The sequence below is a fragment of the Pomacea canaliculata genome, linkage group LG1 (assembly GCF_003073045.1).
Source record: "Pomacea canaliculata isolate SZHN2017 linkage group LG1, ASM307304v1, whole genome shotgun sequence".
NCBI classification, from domain to species: domain Eukaryota; kingdom Metazoa; phylum Mollusca; class Gastropoda; order Architaenioglossa; family Ampullariidae; genus Pomacea; species Pomacea canaliculata.
The window spans coordinates 4,941,401-4,961,942 of record NC_037590.1 but is presented as its reverse complement, the minus strand read 5'-3'; the positions used below and the strand labels follow the sequence as shown (position 1 = coordinate 4,961,942).

The 20,542-nt window shown below is 43.6% G+C and overlaps 1 protein-coding gene across 9 annotated transcripts in view; it reads left to right on the top strand.

Annotated features, from left to right (window-relative positions):
• Positions 1-10,073, top strand: part of LOC112558319 (voltage-dependent T-type calcium channel subunit alpha-1G-like) — a 116,282-nt gene extending 106,209 nt beyond the window's left edge. For all 9 annotated transcript variants that reach the window (XM_025228806.1, XM_025228740.1, XM_025228747.1 and 6 more), the window contains one exon: positions 607-10,073. In XM_025228806.1, the coding sequence (XP_025084591.1) occupies positions 607-2,537 (1,931 nt within the window). In that variant the 3' untranslated portion in view covers positions 2,538-10,073. The remainder of the gene's footprint in view (positions 1-606) is intronic.
• Positions 10,074-20,542: the final 10,469 nt, after the last annotated feature.

Here is a 20,542-nt window from a genome sequence, read left to right as displayed (position 1 = left end):
TGCTTCGGCAATAGATGTAAGATTGTATGTTTCACCACTTTTTTCTTATTCTCTTCCTACAAAAAATAAATGTCACCTGCCTTTTTCATCAATCATTTAATTGTTCATGTAGTCATTCATTTAATTGTTCAGTTGCTTATTCACTAGTTCCTGAGATGCTTAAAAGACAGACTGAGAAACAATCTATATACAGCATGACACAAAACGTTCATTTAATAAGAAGGGTCCCATGTTGCCATGATGTTTTTGTCACTGGGTAGTGAGGTGTTAGAGACTAAACTAAGCTTAGGGTCAATTTTATTTGAGGGTGGTGCCTATCTCCTCTCCCTTGATACCTTTCCTTCCTTATCCCTTTCTTAGGCATCAGGTACTGTTCAATAGCTGGGAAAGGTAAGCTGTTTGATACATGGGTGTCAAATCAGCTCATATGCATAGCTCCAACCTGTTCACTTTCCTGTCTTCGTAGAATACACCAAAATGTAAATGCCACATTCAGAAACTTTTACGTATCCTTTAACTATTGATCATTATTTTTGCTGAATGCTGTATGATTCTTCTGTTTGCACCTCCAAGCTTTTTTTACTAAGTCAAAAATTTGTTTTGCAGGTAGTTTTTCTCCTGCTAGGATTGCTATCACCATGGAGACTCTGTCAACTCCTAGCAACACAATGCTTAGCCCAGGGATGCTGACTCCTTCATCTTTGAGTCAGACCTCCCTTAGTTCAGCTTCACTGGCTCCACCAAGCCCTGTTTCACCTAGTCTTTCAGAGCCTGGTATTCGAATCACCTCTCCACCACTGAGTCCAGTTCAGCACAGCCCAAAGCTGATGCACCTCCGTGTGCAGGGCCAATCAGGCATGCGGCATCCACTCCTCAAGCAGTACAGCATGGATATGGGCTCAGACTCTCAGATTCATCATGGAAGCGTTCCAAATGTGTGGGAAAAGGTCAAGGAGGAATCTGTCCCAAAACCTGATCTTAAAAAGCCAAAGAACATTCAAGGCATTTCACAGTCACAGCCGTCTCTTGCCTTTCCAAAACCTGATTCACTGGAAAGTGAACCTGACCGAAAGACACCCCGTCAAAGGCTAAAGCAGCGTTTGTTACGCAGCAAGAGCAGTGGAGCAAAATACAGTCGCTTCAGGGACAAGTACAAACATGAAAAATGTGGGGAAGCTGCCCAGCCAATGATGGACAAGAACATAGCTCGATCAAAAGAAAAGCTTCGCAACAGTCAGTGTGGGAGTGGAGAGACTGGTTCAGATCTTGAAGATTCTCTAATCAGTAACTGGGCTGATGAGGAAGCTGCATGTGATGAAGAAGTCAAGATGATAACTGGAGAGGCTGGTGATGAAGAGGATGACATCAAACCCACACTTGGGGCATGCATATCCAGTGACCTTGAGGATCGAACCAATACTTCCTTTTCCCTTTCCAACGTTGTTGACTCACTCAACTCTTCTCTTGATTATGATCTTTTAAGTCATTCCAATGCCCATCCTGCAGGAGAAATGACAAATAACCACACTTGCCATGAAGCTCCAAGGTCGTCTGTGTCCCGATCTCGAGGTCCAACTCCACGAGGAGGAAGTTTGCGCAAGAAGGCGAGGAAGCATCTGACTGACCCTGGCATCGATAATTCCAGTTTTGAACTTGGTGAAGATGTCCAGACTCCAACATGTGACTCAGCAGGCAGTGGTTCTCATCGAATGGCAAGTAACAACACTGCTACACCGGTACTGGCAGCAAGCACAAGCAGGACTGGAGCTTCACCACATTTTGTGTATCCATCAGGGCCATGTGGCACCTATCCCAGTCCCAGCCTGCCACAGCAGTTGTTGACTGCAGCAACCGGTGGCATGCATGGCTCCCCACCTCTTGCTTTGCAGTCCTTTCAGGCCTCTATCACCCCTTCCCCTATTTCTGGGATGCTCCAACAACAGCCCCGCAGTCTTGGACTTAGTGGTGGAGTTCTCCTGAGTCCAAGGTCCATTCCTGGTGTCTCACAAGAACGACTGACAACATCTTCATCTTCGCCACCTCATCATGCATATTCCACATCGCCCAATCCTGCCAGTCCACACCAACACCGTCTGTCCATGGATTGTAACAGCAGTTCTCTGTCAGCCTCATCTCCTTCCTATCCACTGTTATCGGCTTCACCAGCTGCGCAGCTGCCCTCTCATCATCATCAACCTCACAGTTTCACAGGTCCATTAGAAGCAGCTTCATCTTCACTCTTGCTTCCTTTGCCCACATCATCAACGTCTGCACAGCCTTTGATAAACTTAAACATGGGAAGCAGCCTTCAACCCTTGCATTCAAGGGAGGGTTTGCTGCCCCTAGTTGTGACACATCCCCTGCAGACATCACCCATTCCTGCTGCCTCTCCCAATTCTGGACCGCTTCCCTCCATGCAGACATCATCCTTTTCTGGAAGTGGTGCCAGCACGGACAACCCCATAAACCAACATCGAACCTTGCCTAACTGCCAGTTGACGGATCCAGATGTATCAGACAGTTCAGGCCATCTTTGATAACGCACACATTTTCTTTCTTTCTTCTTGTTCAGTTTGGCATCAGACATGCTGCCTGAATGAATGTTGAGCTGAGAGGTGCAGACAGTAGCATCTGTTGAAGATGAGTCACTTCCAGCAAAACCTCACAGTAACTGTGCTTGAAACTAGAGTCTGGAACTGAATCTTGACCTAGGTCTTTGTAACAGTCATGTCATGTCATTGCCATGTCAGTCATCTAGCTGCAGTGTGCCCTGACAGGCACATAGGAAGGTGTTATGTGTCTAATTCATAGAAAGCACCGAGTATCAAACTTCCAAGACAATAAACTACTTGCACATTGATTGTCAAGAAGAGCGCCAACCAAAGGGTGCAGTTTTACAGTATGTAATCCTAGACAGAAATCCTTTGGGGGGACAAAGAGTGGTGATGGTTACTGGTATGCAGCAGTTTTTTTATGTGTTTGCCATTCTCTGTTACAGTCCAGCGAATGTGATTGTATCTGATGCATGTCACACAAAGAATGCAAGGGGGTACACAAAGGGGAGGGGGTTGGGGCTTCACATTGGAGGCCAAAATTCTGTCTTTCATGGTGTGAAAGCAGTGAACTGTGGCATAAATGTTTCAATGCAAACACTTGTCGGTGTTTTGAAACAGTTACTGCAATACACATTTAGATGATGTGCATTTGTCAGTGTTCTACTGAATGTGACCATTTTTGAGCTTGAATGGTTGCAAAGCTGCATGAGACAAAATGACAAACTGTTACTTTGTTCACCCATCATCCTGTTGATAAAGCAATGTTTTGAGTACTCCCTGACCACTGCACTTCTTTGCCAAAAGCAACATCGTATTTGTCCATATACCTTCATGCATGTGTATAACTATGTGCTTGTGAGCGTGTGTGTGTGTGTGTGCACATAGAGGGGTAGGAGCAGACAGACTGACGACTGTGCACATGCATGTGGGAATATGTGAGGTTTTAGTTTTTTTTTTCTTCTCTGCCTGTGGAAGGTTGAATTTTGCATATGGGTGACGATTTTGCTTCTCATTCTTGTAGATATTTTGATGGCATTTTACGTGCTGAGATGGTCATTTCATCCCTGTCACTCCAATTTATCATGCACAATAAAGACTAATTAGAGAAATTTTGATGATATTTGTAATGTTAATTGTGAACAGCAGAAGCACTAAATGTACACAACAACAATCTGTTGTTTGCATATTGTGTAACCTAGTGTGTACAACTATTTATTTTTCTTGTTGTTCAGCCCATGCTGTGAAATGACAAAAGCAGCTCATATCCTGTCATCAGTTCATATTCAGTGCAAAAAAGAACTGGTTGAGAAAATAGCAAGGTGATAGCATATTCATATAGGTAATTTTTTGGAAACAGGCCAAGTTCATAAGCTATCAGCAGTATTTATTAAAGACATTCAGAAATGCTTTTGCTCAAAATTATAGATGCATCATAAACAGCTAGAAAGCAGTCTTGATATTGTGTTCTTTATTCTGTAAGAATAAATCCAAGCATTTCTTGCCAAACTATTGTAGCTCTAGTGTTAATGTGACTTTATCAATGATGCATAAACACAGAATCCTGCATAGAAGTGCAATAGACAATTTCGGATTCCACAATCATTTGTAGAATGCTACTCCACATTAAAATGATTGAATAAGTGAAAATAAACAGCATCCACAATCTATTGCCGATATTTTGACGAGACTAACAAGAATCATAATGTCCTGCAATTATGAAACAAAAGACACTAAAAGAAATTGCTTTGTCTTGTGCCAGCATGTAATATTATGTAACATATTTGGGTTCACTGCATGAATGCAGTGCATAGCTAGATTCTGAACTGATCTCCATGAAATAAAAACAAAATGCATCACTTGCTTGACGATGGCAGAAAACGCCAGAAAGAAAGAAGTTTGTAAAAGGGCTTGCACTAAGTTTGTCAAGAAAGTGTTTAGATAAAAATGTTAGTGTTTTATGAAATTATCTGTACTAAACAAAGGGTTTTATAAAATCATTTGCACAAAATAAACATAAAAAGGAATTTTTACAGTTTGACAAATCTGTCTAATTATAAAACAGTGTCTGTTTTTCATCAGACTGTACAGGAATGCAATTTCATTTTTTTGTGTGCATGAATTTTCAGTCCATTTAGTTGTAATATTTTCTGTCAAAAGCCTGATTTTTCACTGGCTGAGAAAATAAATAGAGGTGATCGCAAGTGTGACATTTTTGTATGTTTCCCTCTGCCTGAAGTTCAAAACCTAAAATTTTAATGAACTTTGGAAAAGACATTTAAGACATTAAACATTTTAATGTTGGATTTTTGTTAAAATAGCCTTTTTGTTAGAACATGAGACTTTTTCTGTGATTCTTCTTATATTGCAACTAAGCATTTTCATACTACCTGCTGACATGCAGACGAAAAGGTGGGGGAAGGAGAAGGTATGGGATGTTTTGTGCAGTTTATGGATTGTATTATTAATGGTTTTAAAGGCATTACAGATTTTGTGAGACTATGTTCTCCGGTATTATGATAGTTTGCAAAAATGGGCTTACTATAAACTTTGATATTTATAACCTTTTAATACCATCAGTTGCTGTGTAATTTATCCTGCAAAGCTCCATAAATATTATAGCTGTGATGGTCTTCTTTTTAATGGACAGTTTTCTATCCACAAAAGATTGGCCTAAAACTAGGGGAGAAAACTTGTGCCTACAATGACACTTCACGGAGCCTGTACTGATCAGAACTTGTGCAAGAGTACAGTCTCTTATAAGATGTCTGCCTATTTATCTTGGAACATAAATGGTCGCTTACTTCCATCTGTGAATGACTGAAAAGAATTTGAAGCAATTCTTTGCAGAACGTTGTGTTGCATTGTTATTTTTTTGCATATTTATTCCTATTGCCATGCTGTTTAGTGAACACTGATTTCATACCATACTTCGCAGTCCCTTTTGTTCATGTTTATGTTTGATCATTTGTTTTCTAATGAAAGTATTATTATTGTTGTTCCTCTCTCTATGATCGAGTTTAATGTTAAAGATTATCATAAATCTGCTTCTGTTACATAACTGCTTGCTTCCATTGTTTCAACCACTTCTATTGCACATTTCATCTTCCCCCAAGTTCTCCCAAGCAGTCTACTGCTTCTCCTTTATAGCTTTTTTCATCTTCTCTTTCCGACCACCACTACAACTGCTGCTGTTACTATTACCAGCACTTATTGTTGCTATTATAACTATTGTTGTTAATGAGACTTGTTTTCCTGTCTCCTCCACCTTTTCCTGTTCTTCCCCAACCCCTATTTAATATCAAAGACCCTGTGTGATTTTGTTTGAATAGTGCAATTAAGTGAGCTGTTGATGTTGGTTCCCCCACTTTTTATGTCATAATGCTAGAGCGCTGGCCGCAACAAAGCACCTAATGAAATACTGTGGAACCCATCTTGATTCACCTTATACCGGCGCCTTGTTGAGCGGACAGCGACTTGAAAGAGTGAACTTGAGCAGTGTTGTTTGTCTTTATGAAAGGAATGTGTTTGCAGTGTTGTTCAAATACTTTTCTTGCTGAGCTGTTTGTTCTCCTTCACACACAATCAGGTCTAGACCATCCCCGTCCACTCTGAAGAGCCTGCAGGACAGAAGACTGTAAATGTACAAATTGTTGTTGATCTTATGTGATTCCCTGCAGTGGGTTAGGGCAAGTAGACAAGCTGTGGTAGCCCAGTTGAGATGTTGCTACCTAGTCTTTTTTGTCATCAATATGACCTGTTGTTAGTATTTAAAATAGATGCATGAATTGCAGCGAATTTTGTGATTGTAATCTGTACAGGTCCATGTGTTGTACTGATAGTTATTTGTAGATGGGTTCCACAGTAAGTAAAATATAAATGCACGTTTATTACCTAGCCCGCACCCCACCCTGCCCATCTCACTGACCAAGGACCAGCAGACTTTTTCTGGTCTTTGCCTCTGATACCATGGTCAGTTACTAACGAATGCTTGAACCACTTGCACATGAAACAACCCCCCAATCCCCTCCCGTTGTTTACCTTCCTTAAGCACCTGTACCATAATGTGTACAGCTGTATGTAAGACCTAGCATTGTTGTGATGTTCCCCACTTGCCCCCTAAACTTTGCTGCATACTCTCCCTCCAAGGCACTGTACGCACTTCTGTTCATTTCTCTTCACTCACCCAGATGCCTTTCCAGTCAAGAGTTTGTCCTTATGCATCTGTGAATAATTCTGTACATATTGCGATGTTAAAATATGCCAAAATGGTGATTTTAATTGCACGCATTTCACGATCATGTGACCCTCCCATCATTACACTGCTCGATGTCTGCCACCACCCGACCTCACTGACTCTTTCCTCCCTCCACCCCGTGTTTGATCTTTGTTTTAAGCAAGATCGACTTTTTAGTGGGGGCATCAGCGAAACTTGTACAATAAATTTCACAAGTAGTGAAAATGCTTCTTGAAATTTTAGCTCTTCAGGTGTTCAGTCTTTGGTGAAGGTCAGCTTTATATAAGATCTCTGTTCAGCTTTCAGTGATGACCAACGTTGCAGAACAGGCATCTTTTACTTCCTTCCCTTTCTTTCTCTCATCTCATATTTGTTATGTCTTCCGGAACATAACTATGTCAGGCTAAGAGGAAAAAAATTTTCATTTGTTAACTGAACACCAGTCATCCCCTACCTGCATGGTTATTTGGAGGTGACATATCAGTAACATGTGCTTGATACAGTTCAGGGGATACCAATGCATTTTGCAAAACTGATTAATTGGTGTAGTTTGAAATAATATTATGGCGTTGGTCATCCAAAATGTCAACATTACAATGGGCAAAAAAGTGGTTCATTGTCTGACCAGTTCGCATTCTTTGCAGTGAGACCGTGGGAGAGACTGACTTTGTCTGATGGGTTATCGTCAGCAGAGAACAGTCTAATGATAAGTAGAACGAATGTGACGTTTGAAGAATGTCATTCTCAGAAGTTCTACAGCAGGCGACAGGTGTAGCTCAGGAGCACCTTGAAATGTGCCTCGCATTTTCCCCCCACGTCTATAAGTAGTGCAGTGGGACATTCAGTGTCTTTTCACGTGCAACCTTATCGTGTCTTGTACACCAGAACATTCACTGGTGTGTGACAGGAAAACAGAAAGAAGCACACAGTCATATTTTGATCCCTTCCACAACAAAGGTAACCCCATCCCAGTCGTCCCTGTCCTCCACGGGGGGTGAATAGGAATAAGAAGAAGCCCCATCCCCTTCCCCTTGTTAGCCTCTTCCCTTTTGTCCCTGTTGGACTTGGGTGATTCACACAAAGTGCAATATCGCTGCTCTACGCCTCTTCCGGGGGCGACAAGGCAGTGCAGCGTGGGATGCTTGAGACTTTTCGAGGTATTCCACAGATGACGAGGGCTTAAAGACCTGAACTTGTTTGCCTCGTGATCCGCCCCCTACAACCGCGTGCAATATGGCTGGTAATTCTAGTTCCAGTCCAGTTTGTCTGTTGAATTTATTTATATTTATGTGGCCACATGCCTCCAGTTTGAACTATCTCTATGGATGCTGTACAAGTCTACATCTACGGAAGTCCATGATGGCGTGTTTAGTAACTTGGAATAAACTACAAAGAATGACAGAAAGGGGATAAAATCAGATTATTGTCTGTGACTCTTGTAGTACCGAGGAGTTACAGCTGTGCACCCTGTTTGGGTCTGTAAGTGTTCATTTTAAAAAAAGACATACTGTTTATTCAGCTTCCGGTTTTTAAGTCTATATAGGGCGATATTTTTATTACTCGCAGTCTGTTGTTTGTTTTCTTCAAAGTCTATTCCTTTTCACGTGATCAAGCGTGCGCTTGAGTGCACTTCTGGTTAACCTGCCGTGGATGTGTGAGGCAATGTCCAAATAGTTTTCAGACGGACAGTCCTTTACATCCTTCAGAACAGAGAATAAAGGGTCGTGAATCTTTCAGAATCAGGGTGATGTAGGGCTGGGAGGTAAGTACTAGGAAGTAGGTGTTCATGCTGTACTCGGAGAATGTTCTAGACGTGCATCAAATGTATTCTGCCGAGCTCAGTAGTGTTTCTAAGAACGTCCACCGGCTAGGTGTGCCATAGTACCAGCAAATGAAGCCCTTAGCCTCTCAGATGTGGGGAAACATTCTGTAAATGTGTATAGTCATCCAAAATTTCACAACAGTGAGCTCGTTGGTTCATATCTGCTTCCACCATGACAGCAAAAAGAGATCGTTAGATTATTTCTTGATGTTTTAGGTCATTTTTATCTTTTTTCTAGTTGTCCTTGGTTTTAATGGAAAATAACCCAAGACAAAGTAGTGGTTGAGGCAAAACTGAAAACACTGTGGGTCTTTTGTTCCCCTTCTATAGTTATACACAGTGGTAGTCTTTCTATATTCACACAGATTTTTGAAGCGCCTGGTGAAGTCACTGTCGTAGGACTAAGGTCAGAGTTGACCCCGGATGTTTCTGTTTCACCGGACAGCTAGGTAAAAGTATTCCCCACTCATCCCTCCTATCTTCAGTTCACTCGACACAACTTGTTTGCCGTTTTCCCCACCCACCCTTTGTGTTGACACAACACTGCTCCTTGGACTTTACACCCACCATCCCCCACCACCACCACCACCACCACTCCTCACCCTACAGTCGTGTTTATAAAACACTACTCCCTCGTCATAACCACTCAGTCGTTGTGTTTACACAACACTACTCCATTGCCATTACGTCTGGTCCCTTCCTCCCTCCCACACACACCACCACCACCACTCACACCATTGTTTCAGTCTGACTGTTTTGGCACTTTCAGTAGATGTTTGGAATCTACACAATGTTAATAACAATTATTTCTTTTTTGTGTACACCACTGGTGGACTTCTAGTACCTGTGTGCGGTGATGATTTGTCTTCTGAACATAACACAGACCCATGCACGCACACAGGCACGTGCGCCACACACACACATACACGATCTCACCCATTGAAAAAAGAAACATTTATCCTTTGCTTGCCGACACACTGTGGTCACCGTTCACCTCTGTCGTGTGTTGCCATGAGAACATGGGTGCTGTAGACTGAACCCCTCCTACCCTCCTCTCCACCCCGCTCTCTCACGGCCTTATGAAGCAGTTCACCAAGCCTGACAAGACTATGTACACTCTTCAGCATCATCTCATCGCTCGTATGGTCACAACGGCATTTTCAGTTATCAGTCGGAGTAGAATGTTACCTGGGCCATCCTAAGTTGAGGTCCTCAATAAATTATTATATAATTTTATTAACGTCATCTCCTTGTGGTTCTGTTGTTAGTAGAGATTTTTTTTTTCTTACACTGAATTGCATTCGAAAGGTAACTTTGCAAATGGGTCTTTATTTTGATATTGTACATTCACTTCATTTTGGATGTTAAATGCACGACGTGAGATAATGTATTTGAGATCAGGGAGTACATTTTTATATGAGAAAACTCTTTAAAAGGTTGAAAAAATCACGCTGTTCCTGTCTTCTGACTTTGTCTTGATGCCTTCTTCGTGTGTGTGTGTGTACGTGTGTGTGTGTGTGCGGTGTATTTGCTTGTTGATGAGGATAAAGCGAGTGAGATAGGAAATGAAGACACATCCTTGTATTTGTAAAACAGATTTCTCATGAATGGCTTGCGAGTAAATGCGAAACTTTCTGGAAGAAAGACTGATGTTCTTTTACCCGACCCATCTGTGTCTGTCGCTGCTTTTCTCTTGAAAGACTGTCTACAGGTACAGCCAGGTTCTAACTAATAAACTGTCTGTGGGGCACTGTGGGAGACTTCTGGTGTCTGCTTTGGTCCCCAGGATATTCACGGGACTCAGTAACTCATGCGCCCCTCCACAGTGGTGCCAATCATGGGATTGCTGATTGTTATATGGCGGCACTAATGTTATGAGCATCGTGTGTGGTGCTGCAGCTCACTGCTGTCTGTGGTACATAATGAGTCGAACAAACAATCTTTAAATATGTGATTATAGCAAATTGTTTTTGTAAAAATGTTATATGAACCTGCGCCATAGTCACATTGTCGACAGTTTTTGTATCCTCCACACACGGCAGGCGGGGATTCTGACCAGTATGAGTTGAAAGTGCAGAACTGGGGCGTTTAAAAAGTCTTTTTAAGAAGTTTATTTATTTATTTTTACAGCCCCTTGAACATTTTCTGAAACTTTGGAAGACTTCTTGTGGCTTTGGGAATAGGAGCGTTTTCTGATTCCTCGAAAAGATTGTAATTATAGCTGAAAACAAACCTGTCATAACTAGTAACTCGTCAGGGTCAAGATTTGGTTTTGTGCTGCATGTCCGTTGGTGTGCTTGGCCGTCTGTAACGGTTGTGTGGACATGAGTCATCGGCGTAGCATAAATCTTCACATTTCCCATCCACCCTTTCCAGCTCATTCTACGCTGCTGCTGGTGGTGGTGGTGGAGGTGGTGATGACAGGACGTCACGTGGTGTTTCTTTCCCCCCACCCTAAGCTTCTCCCCCACGCAATAGTATCACGAGAGTCGTTCTGCTACTGGATCAGCGCTGTCTTTACGACTGCACGTAAGTCAAGGTAACGCAGGTAACACAGGTAACACGTGACTGGTAACGCAAGCAATCATGTAACGTCAACTATTAAATGGCCGTCGTTTTCTTGAGGGGACCTGCCAGAGGCAAAAGAAACTGCATGATACAGTTGAAGATGATATCTTGGCGATGAGCGAGTGAAAACCTCGAGCAAGAAACTCTACTGCACTATTCCTCACCAGCTTCTCTCTCTCTCACACACAGGCACGGACGCGTACACACACACACAGGTACAAAATGTACACGCAAGTAAGATTTCCACATTCCTCCGTTCTAGCAATCCTTAGAAATGTGCGTCTGGTTGGGTGCGTGCGCATGCTGTCTGGAAACGGTCCATTGCACATCTACAAGAATATCTACAACGACACTGACGACCTTTTGATGATCGTAGGGAGCACCTATGTAAGACTTTCTCAATAGAAGTCACGTGGTGATAAAGAGATTCTCGCCCGATCTCGACATTCACTTTAAAATGCATGAATATTTTTTTTAATGAATAGCGCGCCAGGAGATTTGTTCGTTCCTCGTGTAAAAGATTTGATGGCTACATTCCTGGCTTTGTCCCCCAAACACAGGCCATCCCCGCGGCATTTTTGTCGCTGGTGCAGATGAATGGCGGGGAGGCAGCGCCTTGTCGTTGCACACATCCCGAGACGGGGCGGGCTGGCGGGGCAAACAGCGCCTCAAACATCTCGCCAAGACCTCGACAAACATGGTGCTCGTCCAACAATGACCACCACTCTGAACAATGAACACCAGCTTTCACAGCCGCCAGACGAAGCATGGGGTGCCACTGGCCCGTCTGACTTCCCTCCTCCGTCTTCTCTCTCTTCCTCAACTTGCACTTTCTGTTGTGTCTGAGAAATAGTCCCTGACGACGCCTGTAGCAACAGTCTCATTCTCATCTTTTATCTTTTTTGTATAGGAGGAGGGGCAGGCATAAGTGTAGCCAGTCTCGACCAGGGAACAACACTCAGAGACCAGGATGCGCCGACTGTCAGAATTCTGAAGTATGGCCGGAGACGGCGAGTTATCTCCCTGCTTAGCGTTCCTGTACCGTGCCAGGAGTTGTCTCCCTTTGGTACGGCAGTAGCAGAGTAGTTCTGCCCGTACGAGAAAAAAAAATCGCCGACCACTTTAATGCCATTTCTTTCCACATTGTTTTTATTATTATTATGAATAGCATTAAAGAGAGGAGGACGCTGAAAGCATGGCTGTGTATTGGAGCTGATATCAAGATGCTGTAAATAATGTGAAGTGGTCTAAAAGCCTTAGCGTTCGATAAGGGATCATAATTATGATTTCAGTTCATTCGAGCAAGGTATACTATTAATGATCGGATACTTTACTTGCGTTATCAACTCTCATTCCCATTATCTTCTCATGCAATGTTCCTTTGTTTCCCTCTGATCGAGAAGGTTGGTTGGTTGGTTGGTTGGTTGGTTGATTGGTTGGGTGGTTGGCTGGTTGGTTTCCTTCTTTCTTTCGTTCGTTCTTTCTTTCTTTGTGCTGTTTTTTTTTAATTCTGTCGCCATTTAGGCGACTGGCTGCCTCACTAGTGCAAGTTCTGATTTTGGGCGCTGACTTGGGTGAACACCATACTCGAGCACGTTCCTTAACCCTTACTATCCTCCCTCTCACTGTATTAGCTCCCTTCGGCAGAAAATAGCATGAAAAGGGTAAAAACAAACTAGGGCACGGGTCGATGCGTGACACGTGACATTAAGCTCTACAAGTCCCTATTCGTTCCCATCATGCTGTACGGTTGTGTGCTCACTCGGAGACCTGCTCATGAGAATCGGCCCCGAGGGCGTCCCCTCCAGCGACTGGTATCATCCACCCGGTGCCGGTGCCAGTTAAAGAGGAATGATGATGATGATGATGATGATGAGGAGGATGAGGATGATGAAAGTAAATGCAATATTATAAATATAAAGATTAAAATATACTATTAAAGCAGTCTGAAAATTATACAAGGGGGTTGTGATTTAACAGTGACAATCTGTCATTTAAAAGTAGAGGACAATTTAAAAAGTCGTGTGCATTGTGTATTATCTCCCTCTCCCCCTCCCAGAAACAAACAAGTATAAACATGATAATTGAATGCCCTAGGTAATTCCGTAGCGTTTGTATTGAATTTCATATATCAAGCCTTAAAGTGCTTCTGCTGTACCTATACCACTGTCTTCAGTGTTTTGATAGTTGTCGCAGGTAACTGACCAAAGGACGAAAATAATTGTTATGAAAACTTGTTGACATTGTGAGGTGGTAGTATTGTTAGAGTAATGTATGACAAAACATGGAAGAACAGAACAGTTCTGCCAGCTTGTGTTGTTGCAAGACAATTCCTGCTTAAACATTTGTCTTACATCAGTGATGCTGTGTGTGCATCAAACATCGAAACATCCATGTCTGCTGTACATCAACATGATAAAAGTTGTGTCTCTCCAGCCCCATCCACACTACCCATACTTCAGTTGTTTGTGGAAAATCTTCATATAAATCTTTCTGAAACCTTACAGGACTCTACACATCAAGATGTGTTGGGGGGGGGGGGAGTCAGTGTGTCTGTGTACGACTGTACGTGAACATGCAACACTCCCAGAACACACACACGAGGGGGTGAGCGGGGAGGGGTGAGCGGGGGGGGGTATCAGGTAACTTTGGCAGTTTTGTGGAGTTTCGTCTTTCGTCGTTAATAGACGTCGCAGGGGGAATCACTCTCTAGTTGAAGTGATAAAGAAGGAATGAATACAAAGCCAAGCTGTTCGTACAACTGTTAAAGTTACATCGCCCACCTTTCCGAAGGTAGTGAAGAACTGAATCACGAAACGCTTGGACCAGTTGTATGTACATGTATATATATGTACCTGCCAGAGACGAACCCTGCGCCAATCGCCTAACAGAAATCCCAATCACGTAGAGACAGTTTGCCATGGGTGGGAAAGAGATGGAGGTGGACAAAATAATGATTTTGCGTCTAAAGTCTAAACACACAAAAGAAGTTTTGTTGCATATAAGACATTGTGCAATAAACCAGTCACACAAAAGCCGAGACTGTGTCATAATTTGTTATCTAATATCAACAGCAGCTGTGCAAGTATAAAAACATGACACTAATAAAGGAGTTTCTTGACATGAAGGATCAATGTTATAGTAATATCACCCATGGCAGTGTTGTCTATTTTTTTCCTGTGAGACTGGTCGATACCCACCTCACAAAACAGCTATCTGAGGTTTGAAAACCCTCAACAATTTAAAGAGGAGAGGGGCGAAGACCTGAACCCCCTTTTATTATTACTATTTTTCTTAACCACCTACATCTAATGTGGGGAAGTGGATACCGAGTGGTTAGGACTGAGAGAAGCGTGGTTCGATACCCGTGTGGCGCAGTAGTCTTCCGCCAGTCTGTTCAGCTTTTTGGGAATGTTTACCTGGCTCTGCAGAGTGTGGGGGGAAGGTAAGTCAGTGAGAGAAAGAGTAAGGCACCGCCCCCACATAAACACGGCCTCGAGAAAAGTGAGGGCTCAAGCACCTCCCTCCACAAAGACCTGAAAAGGTTAGAAGGCGACCTTTACTTTTATATTCGGCTATTTTTTTATGTACTCTATTTCTATGCACTGTAATTTATTCGTCCCCTCTTCCACTATTCCAGCCAGTCTATCCGATATTCCCACTCAAGTTAGGTCCTTTTAACGCTCTTCTGTTCATCAATCACTTTGCCTCCCAACCCCACCCACCCCACTACCACCACCACCACAAGGAAGACTGGCGCCTTCTCACCCTTTCAGTTGTCCTCCCTCCTGCGAACCCGTCCCCCTACATATACACTCTTTTCCGATCCCGGCAGATCTTCGACGATGGAAGCTTCTTCAGTTTCACCTCCCTGGGTCCGACGTGGTCTGCTCTACCATGGATGCTGTCCCTTAGCTGTAAGATTCCCTCCCTTGTCACACCCACTCTTCCCCTCTCTCTCTCCCTCCCCCCCCCCCCCCCCGCCTGGCCTGCGGCCTCCTGTTGAGCCTATCCTCCGGGAAGTCCCCCTGGGAGTACGAGTACTGAGTGAGGCTGGGAAAGGCTGGAGTGGTGCAGTGAAACCCTCTAGCTATGACACATCACGGAATACGGTCAGTTCTCTCAGATAACTGGCTTCCAGGCCCGCCTTTATTCCTTCTTTTTCTTTCCTTCTTTATTCTTCTATACTTTTGTCCCCTTCTTTAACCTTTCTTCTCTCTGTTTGTGTGTGTTCTTCGTTATTTCTTTCTCTGTACCTCGGGATGGGTAAGACGCTTTGAGATCTTGGTTTGTTAACTAAAGATGGCACGGGAAGCTGGAAGACTCATGGACAGTCCAGCTGCACAATCAAGGCTTAATATTCTCGGGCCATCAGTCTGTCTGGGAACTAAGGAATGCAGCCAAAACGAAAGAGACGTTCCAACATTCTCTCAATGAAATGAATTTCGCCTGCCAAGGAGCGCTGTCCCGATGAGGACTGCTTCTCCTAATAATGAGACGAAGGCATCCATTCTGAGGAGCTGAGGGGTCTCTGCTGGACCATTCATCAAGCTGTATGACCAGGGCCTCCACTGTGCCTGCATTCACCACTGCATGGTCAGCTGGCCTACAGTCTGAAGTCCGTGATTTTCCAAAATAAAAATTTGCACGAGTATGCCGGTTAACTACCAACCTGGATAAGGTCCTTATTCAAAAATAAATTCGTCCTCCACATAATGAACACACTGGACTTTCTTTTCCTTTCCCACATCTTTATTTTCCTTTATTTTTGTTGTGTATGTGTACAAATATATATTTGGAAGTGAGAAACCGAGAGGCATTCCGCTAGAATGCAAACCTAGTGATTTGTTTTCAAAATCCATTGGAAGGTGGCATTGTTGGATCTGATGTATACAGAGTAGGGTTCTGTTATTTACGAAATACAAGATGGCTTCTAAGCTAATATTACAAAACAACCACATCTGCATGGGGATTTTTTCTTACTCAGTCATGAATCAACGTGAAGTATCTGTCGACATCAAGGTGTCATTGCCCACAAAGCACGCGATGACGAGAGTACAACGAGATTATTTGGCTTCCAATGTGTCCTGACAATGACATACAGTGTCTGGTGACACAGAACGTGTTTACTCCATTCATCTGGATCCCTGTTCACAATCCCTAAGATTGTTCATATGGAGCCTGTATACATGTGTTTGTACTGGTGTCCTGTGTAGACACCGCGGTCTTTATGTTTGACAAAAACTTTGTTTGACAGGAATAGAAGCAGTCGTCCTTCCAGAGATGCTCAGCTGTCAGATCAATAAAAATTAATGTGAAAACTTGATTCCCTGCCCGATGGCGCCATCTATCCTCCTTGTCCGTACAATTATCTCCTCCACCTCTCAGACGATATACCCACCAAAATCAATGGCCGGCTTTGGGCTGGACGGCGGGAGGTGTCACCCACGCGTGTCGTGACGTAGGTGCACGCGCGCCCTCTGGCGGGTCGTCTACGCCACCCAGCTACGGTGGCAGACGCCGTCCACCTGCCTCTTCCCTCGTCTCCAGCGAAGCTGCGATCTGTCTATCACATCACTGACCCATGGTCAGGTCAGCAGTCACTTTCTCTCGAGAACAGGTCTGAAAATCGTCTTTGATGCATCACGTGCAGCAGGTGTTTTTATTTATTTATATATATCTTAAATGTCATGAGCGATTCTTCAGGAAAGTTCCGTGTCCGTGAGTTATTAAGCACATTATGCTCCTGTGTTTGTACTTAAATTATGTTTTGTGTCATTAAATGAACCTAGTCCCATTTTTCGTGCCATAGTCTTTGTATGTGCATAACATTTTAATCAGGATCCCGTCGTCGTTATGAAGTCACGTGCCATGCCACGTGCATGACGTCTGCCTTCCCGACAAAGAAGGACCAAACTCTTGCCTGCTCTTTCATCTGTATGCCACTCATGCTAGATTGCACGTTTTGTGGAAGAGTCTGCCTATAACTACACTTTCTTTTCAAATTCCAGGCTCAGTAGTAGTAGTATTGCCTTTCCCCCTAAGTGAGGCTCAAGTCCCTCCGAGTGTTGTATTTTTAGGACGGAAGCCCACGTGCGCCCCCTGCCTTGATTTATGAGTCGATCAGGACTGGAGCCTCTTCATTGCCAGCTGCTCCACAAAAATGTCAGGGTCATGTGTGCCGACCACCAAACGGGCGCTGAAGCACAGCTGACTCGGTAATTCTGGGGAAAACCACACAGGCTCCGGCTTTCAAAGATATCGATCTTCATAAATCAGCGACCACAGATCAATGGCGCGCCTCTCTCTTGGCTGCTTGAAGTGCTCCGCCACTTGAAATGTTGCTGTGTGGCAGTATACTGCCCATACTGACCATACTGCCTATACTACCCATACCCCCCATACTGTCCATACTGCCCATGCTGCCCATACTCACCATACTGCCCATACTGCCTATAATGCCTATACTGTGACCATACTGCCTATACTGCCCATACTGCCTATACTGTGACCATACTCACCATACTGCCTATACTGCCCATGCTGTGACCATACTGACCATACTGCCTATACTGCTATTTAATCATCCCCTTGTGTAGCTCAACTTTCAACCTTGGGGTAGGTGTGTTTACTGCAGGCCTTGAGCTTGGATCCAGAAGGGGCGAAATGTAAAATTGATAAAGGAATTTACTGATCATATAAAATAAAATGTAGAAAATCGTATTAAGTTTGATGTCCTTTTATAGACTCGATTGATTTCTGTGCATCGTTTGTGTGTTAGAAATAAAACAGTTTGGCGATGTGCGTGCGTGCCTGCGTGTGTGTGTGTGTGCGTATGTGAACGTGTGTCGGGCAGCAGTCGAAAGCTAATCAGATCGATACCGACCCCAATCAGACTTGGGAGGAATATTCTTCTTTGTCTTGGGTTCACTTGTAGACTGTGGTTGATGTAAGTTACCCCTGGAACACGTTTACTTTTCGTTTTATTCTGTTCGTTCTAAGATGCTAATTAAAGAAAAGAGAACTAAACAGTTGGAAAAGAAATGTCGACATGCATGTGTCACTCAGGTTTGAAAATCGACCTCATGTGAGTATAAAGACAGGGCGAGTCGCGTAGTGATGACCTCACTGCAATTTTATTTATTTTGTATCTCCACCTTCAAACACTCACCGTGTCTCTCGCCTCCTCTTTCCTTTTGATCTACTCCGTGAGAGAGCATCCAATGTTGACAGCCACTCGGGTGACGCCGGGTATTCCGGCTAGTTTTACATAAGTCCACTGGTTTGTTTTTTCACTCTGAAGACTTGCAAAATTAATCAATCAATTAATCAATGTGACTCATCCCCGGATGAATAAGCACCGATTATATTTGCAAGGTTGAATTTTCTTTTATTAAATATATATATAAGCGGGACGATGCCTGTGTTCCAGGTTGTTCGTCGCCTGACATGAGAGACCGAGACGCAAACATGTTTTGTGAAGGGAGGCCGAGTGTTAAGTCGTGGAGACGACTGGAACTTTCTGTGGAGTAGGTTCGAGGCGAGTGTGATGGCCACACATGCCGGCAATGACGAGGAGCGCGGGGTGCGAGGGTAATTGACTGTAGCTGTCCGCACTCCATCGTCTGGCAGTCCACTGCCTGGTGCCAATGGCATTTCCGCAAGCCTGGAGTCTCCGTGGAGAGACCCTGCTTAATTCCTTTCCACTTCTCCACCATTCTCTGGCAGTAAATTATCGTGTGTGGTTGTGCGCCGTTCTCTCTCTGCGTGTGTGTGTGTTCGTTGCTACCGCGGTCAGATGATGTGATGGCGCAAACACCAGGTTGTCTCCCTTGGGTCATCGACTTTGTTCACACGTCGTTTCGTCAACTTTTTCGTGTATATCTCAATCACTAGGACACACACACCAGCCTATCATTCATTTTATAAAATAAGAAACAATACAGACCAATCACCAGACCGTCCATGCCCCCAATAGCACTCTCATCAAGCTCGATAACACTTGTATTCTCTTCTCTTGACATTTAACAACAAATCACGATACCTGCTCCAATAATATTCCAGTGAAAACCCATCATTAGTCCCTTGCCAACAAAGATGTATCTTTGATATATTAGTTCACAAATTTATAAAGTTTTTTAATCCTAATATTAATTTTAGAAATGTTGCTGAATAAATTACCCGATGACCTGTTTACATGGGCCATCTTTCTTCTCTCCTCATTTTCGTTGCATTTTACACAAGCATAACAGTATTAGGTAAAAGGAATCTTAAAGTGAAAAAAGCTTCAATTATTTGCGGATTTCATTGGACAATCTTTAGCGAACCGGGATAATAACTAAAGCGAAAAAATGAAGGTTATTAATAATGATCGAATCGCGGTTGCCGGAAATGAGATTACGCGAGAAACAAAGAGATGTTGCGTGATTTTTCGCGGGACATCCATGTTCCAGCGAATTGCTGTCTAGCAGCCGCGAGAAAATGGATAGAACCAATGAATGTCTTGGAATGATGGCTTCAGGTAAAAAAGAAAAAAAGGAAGACTGCACCTTCGTGGCAAACATGGCAATAAACGCTGCGGGAACGTTCCATCAATGTCATCTTTAGGAACTTTGCTTCTCTAGTTTAAAAATTAGAATCAAAGCACGGGAGTTAATGATCGACCTTTTTCGAACCCATTCTGTTCATAGCTTCTTGTTTAAAGAGTGATCTTCCCTTGTTCATTGCTCCATCGCCGCTGTCGTCGGTTTCTCCCCTTCACCTTCCTTGACTCCACCATCCATCCTGACAACTCGAAAAAAAAAAAATGTTGAAGTAAGGTTGTTTCTATCCCGATGTGTGAATGTTCCAGAGCTGACTGCCCCTGTGTTCCGTGCATGGCGGAGGTTTTTTTTTTGTTTTGTTTTTACTTTTTAAGCGGATGCAGACGCTGGTGGTGTGGCGACTGCTTCCTGAGGCGGAACGTCGACTGGGAGTCTCGAGTTACGTCCCCTTGGGTGCTTCTCTCATCCGCATGTATGCGTCTGTTCGTGCAATAACCAGATTTACCGCTACCCTCTTGTCTTCATTCACCTCACTCCACCCCCTTCCAACCCCCCTCCCGTGCTCTTTCAGCTCGACCTCGTTCTCATCTGCATCCTTAAGGAAAAGTAGCGTGTGAACAGAAACCCCCGAGGTCTTCACAAACGACAACTGAGGGACGGCAAATATTTGTCTCTCCACATCCACCTCTCTCTTCCGCACTTCCGAAATATGGCATGTACCTCCGCGCTCAGCACTATACTACTGTACCTGTATGTTCACTACCATGTAGGGTTACGCATGTACCTCCGCGCTCAGCACCATACTACTGTACCTATATGT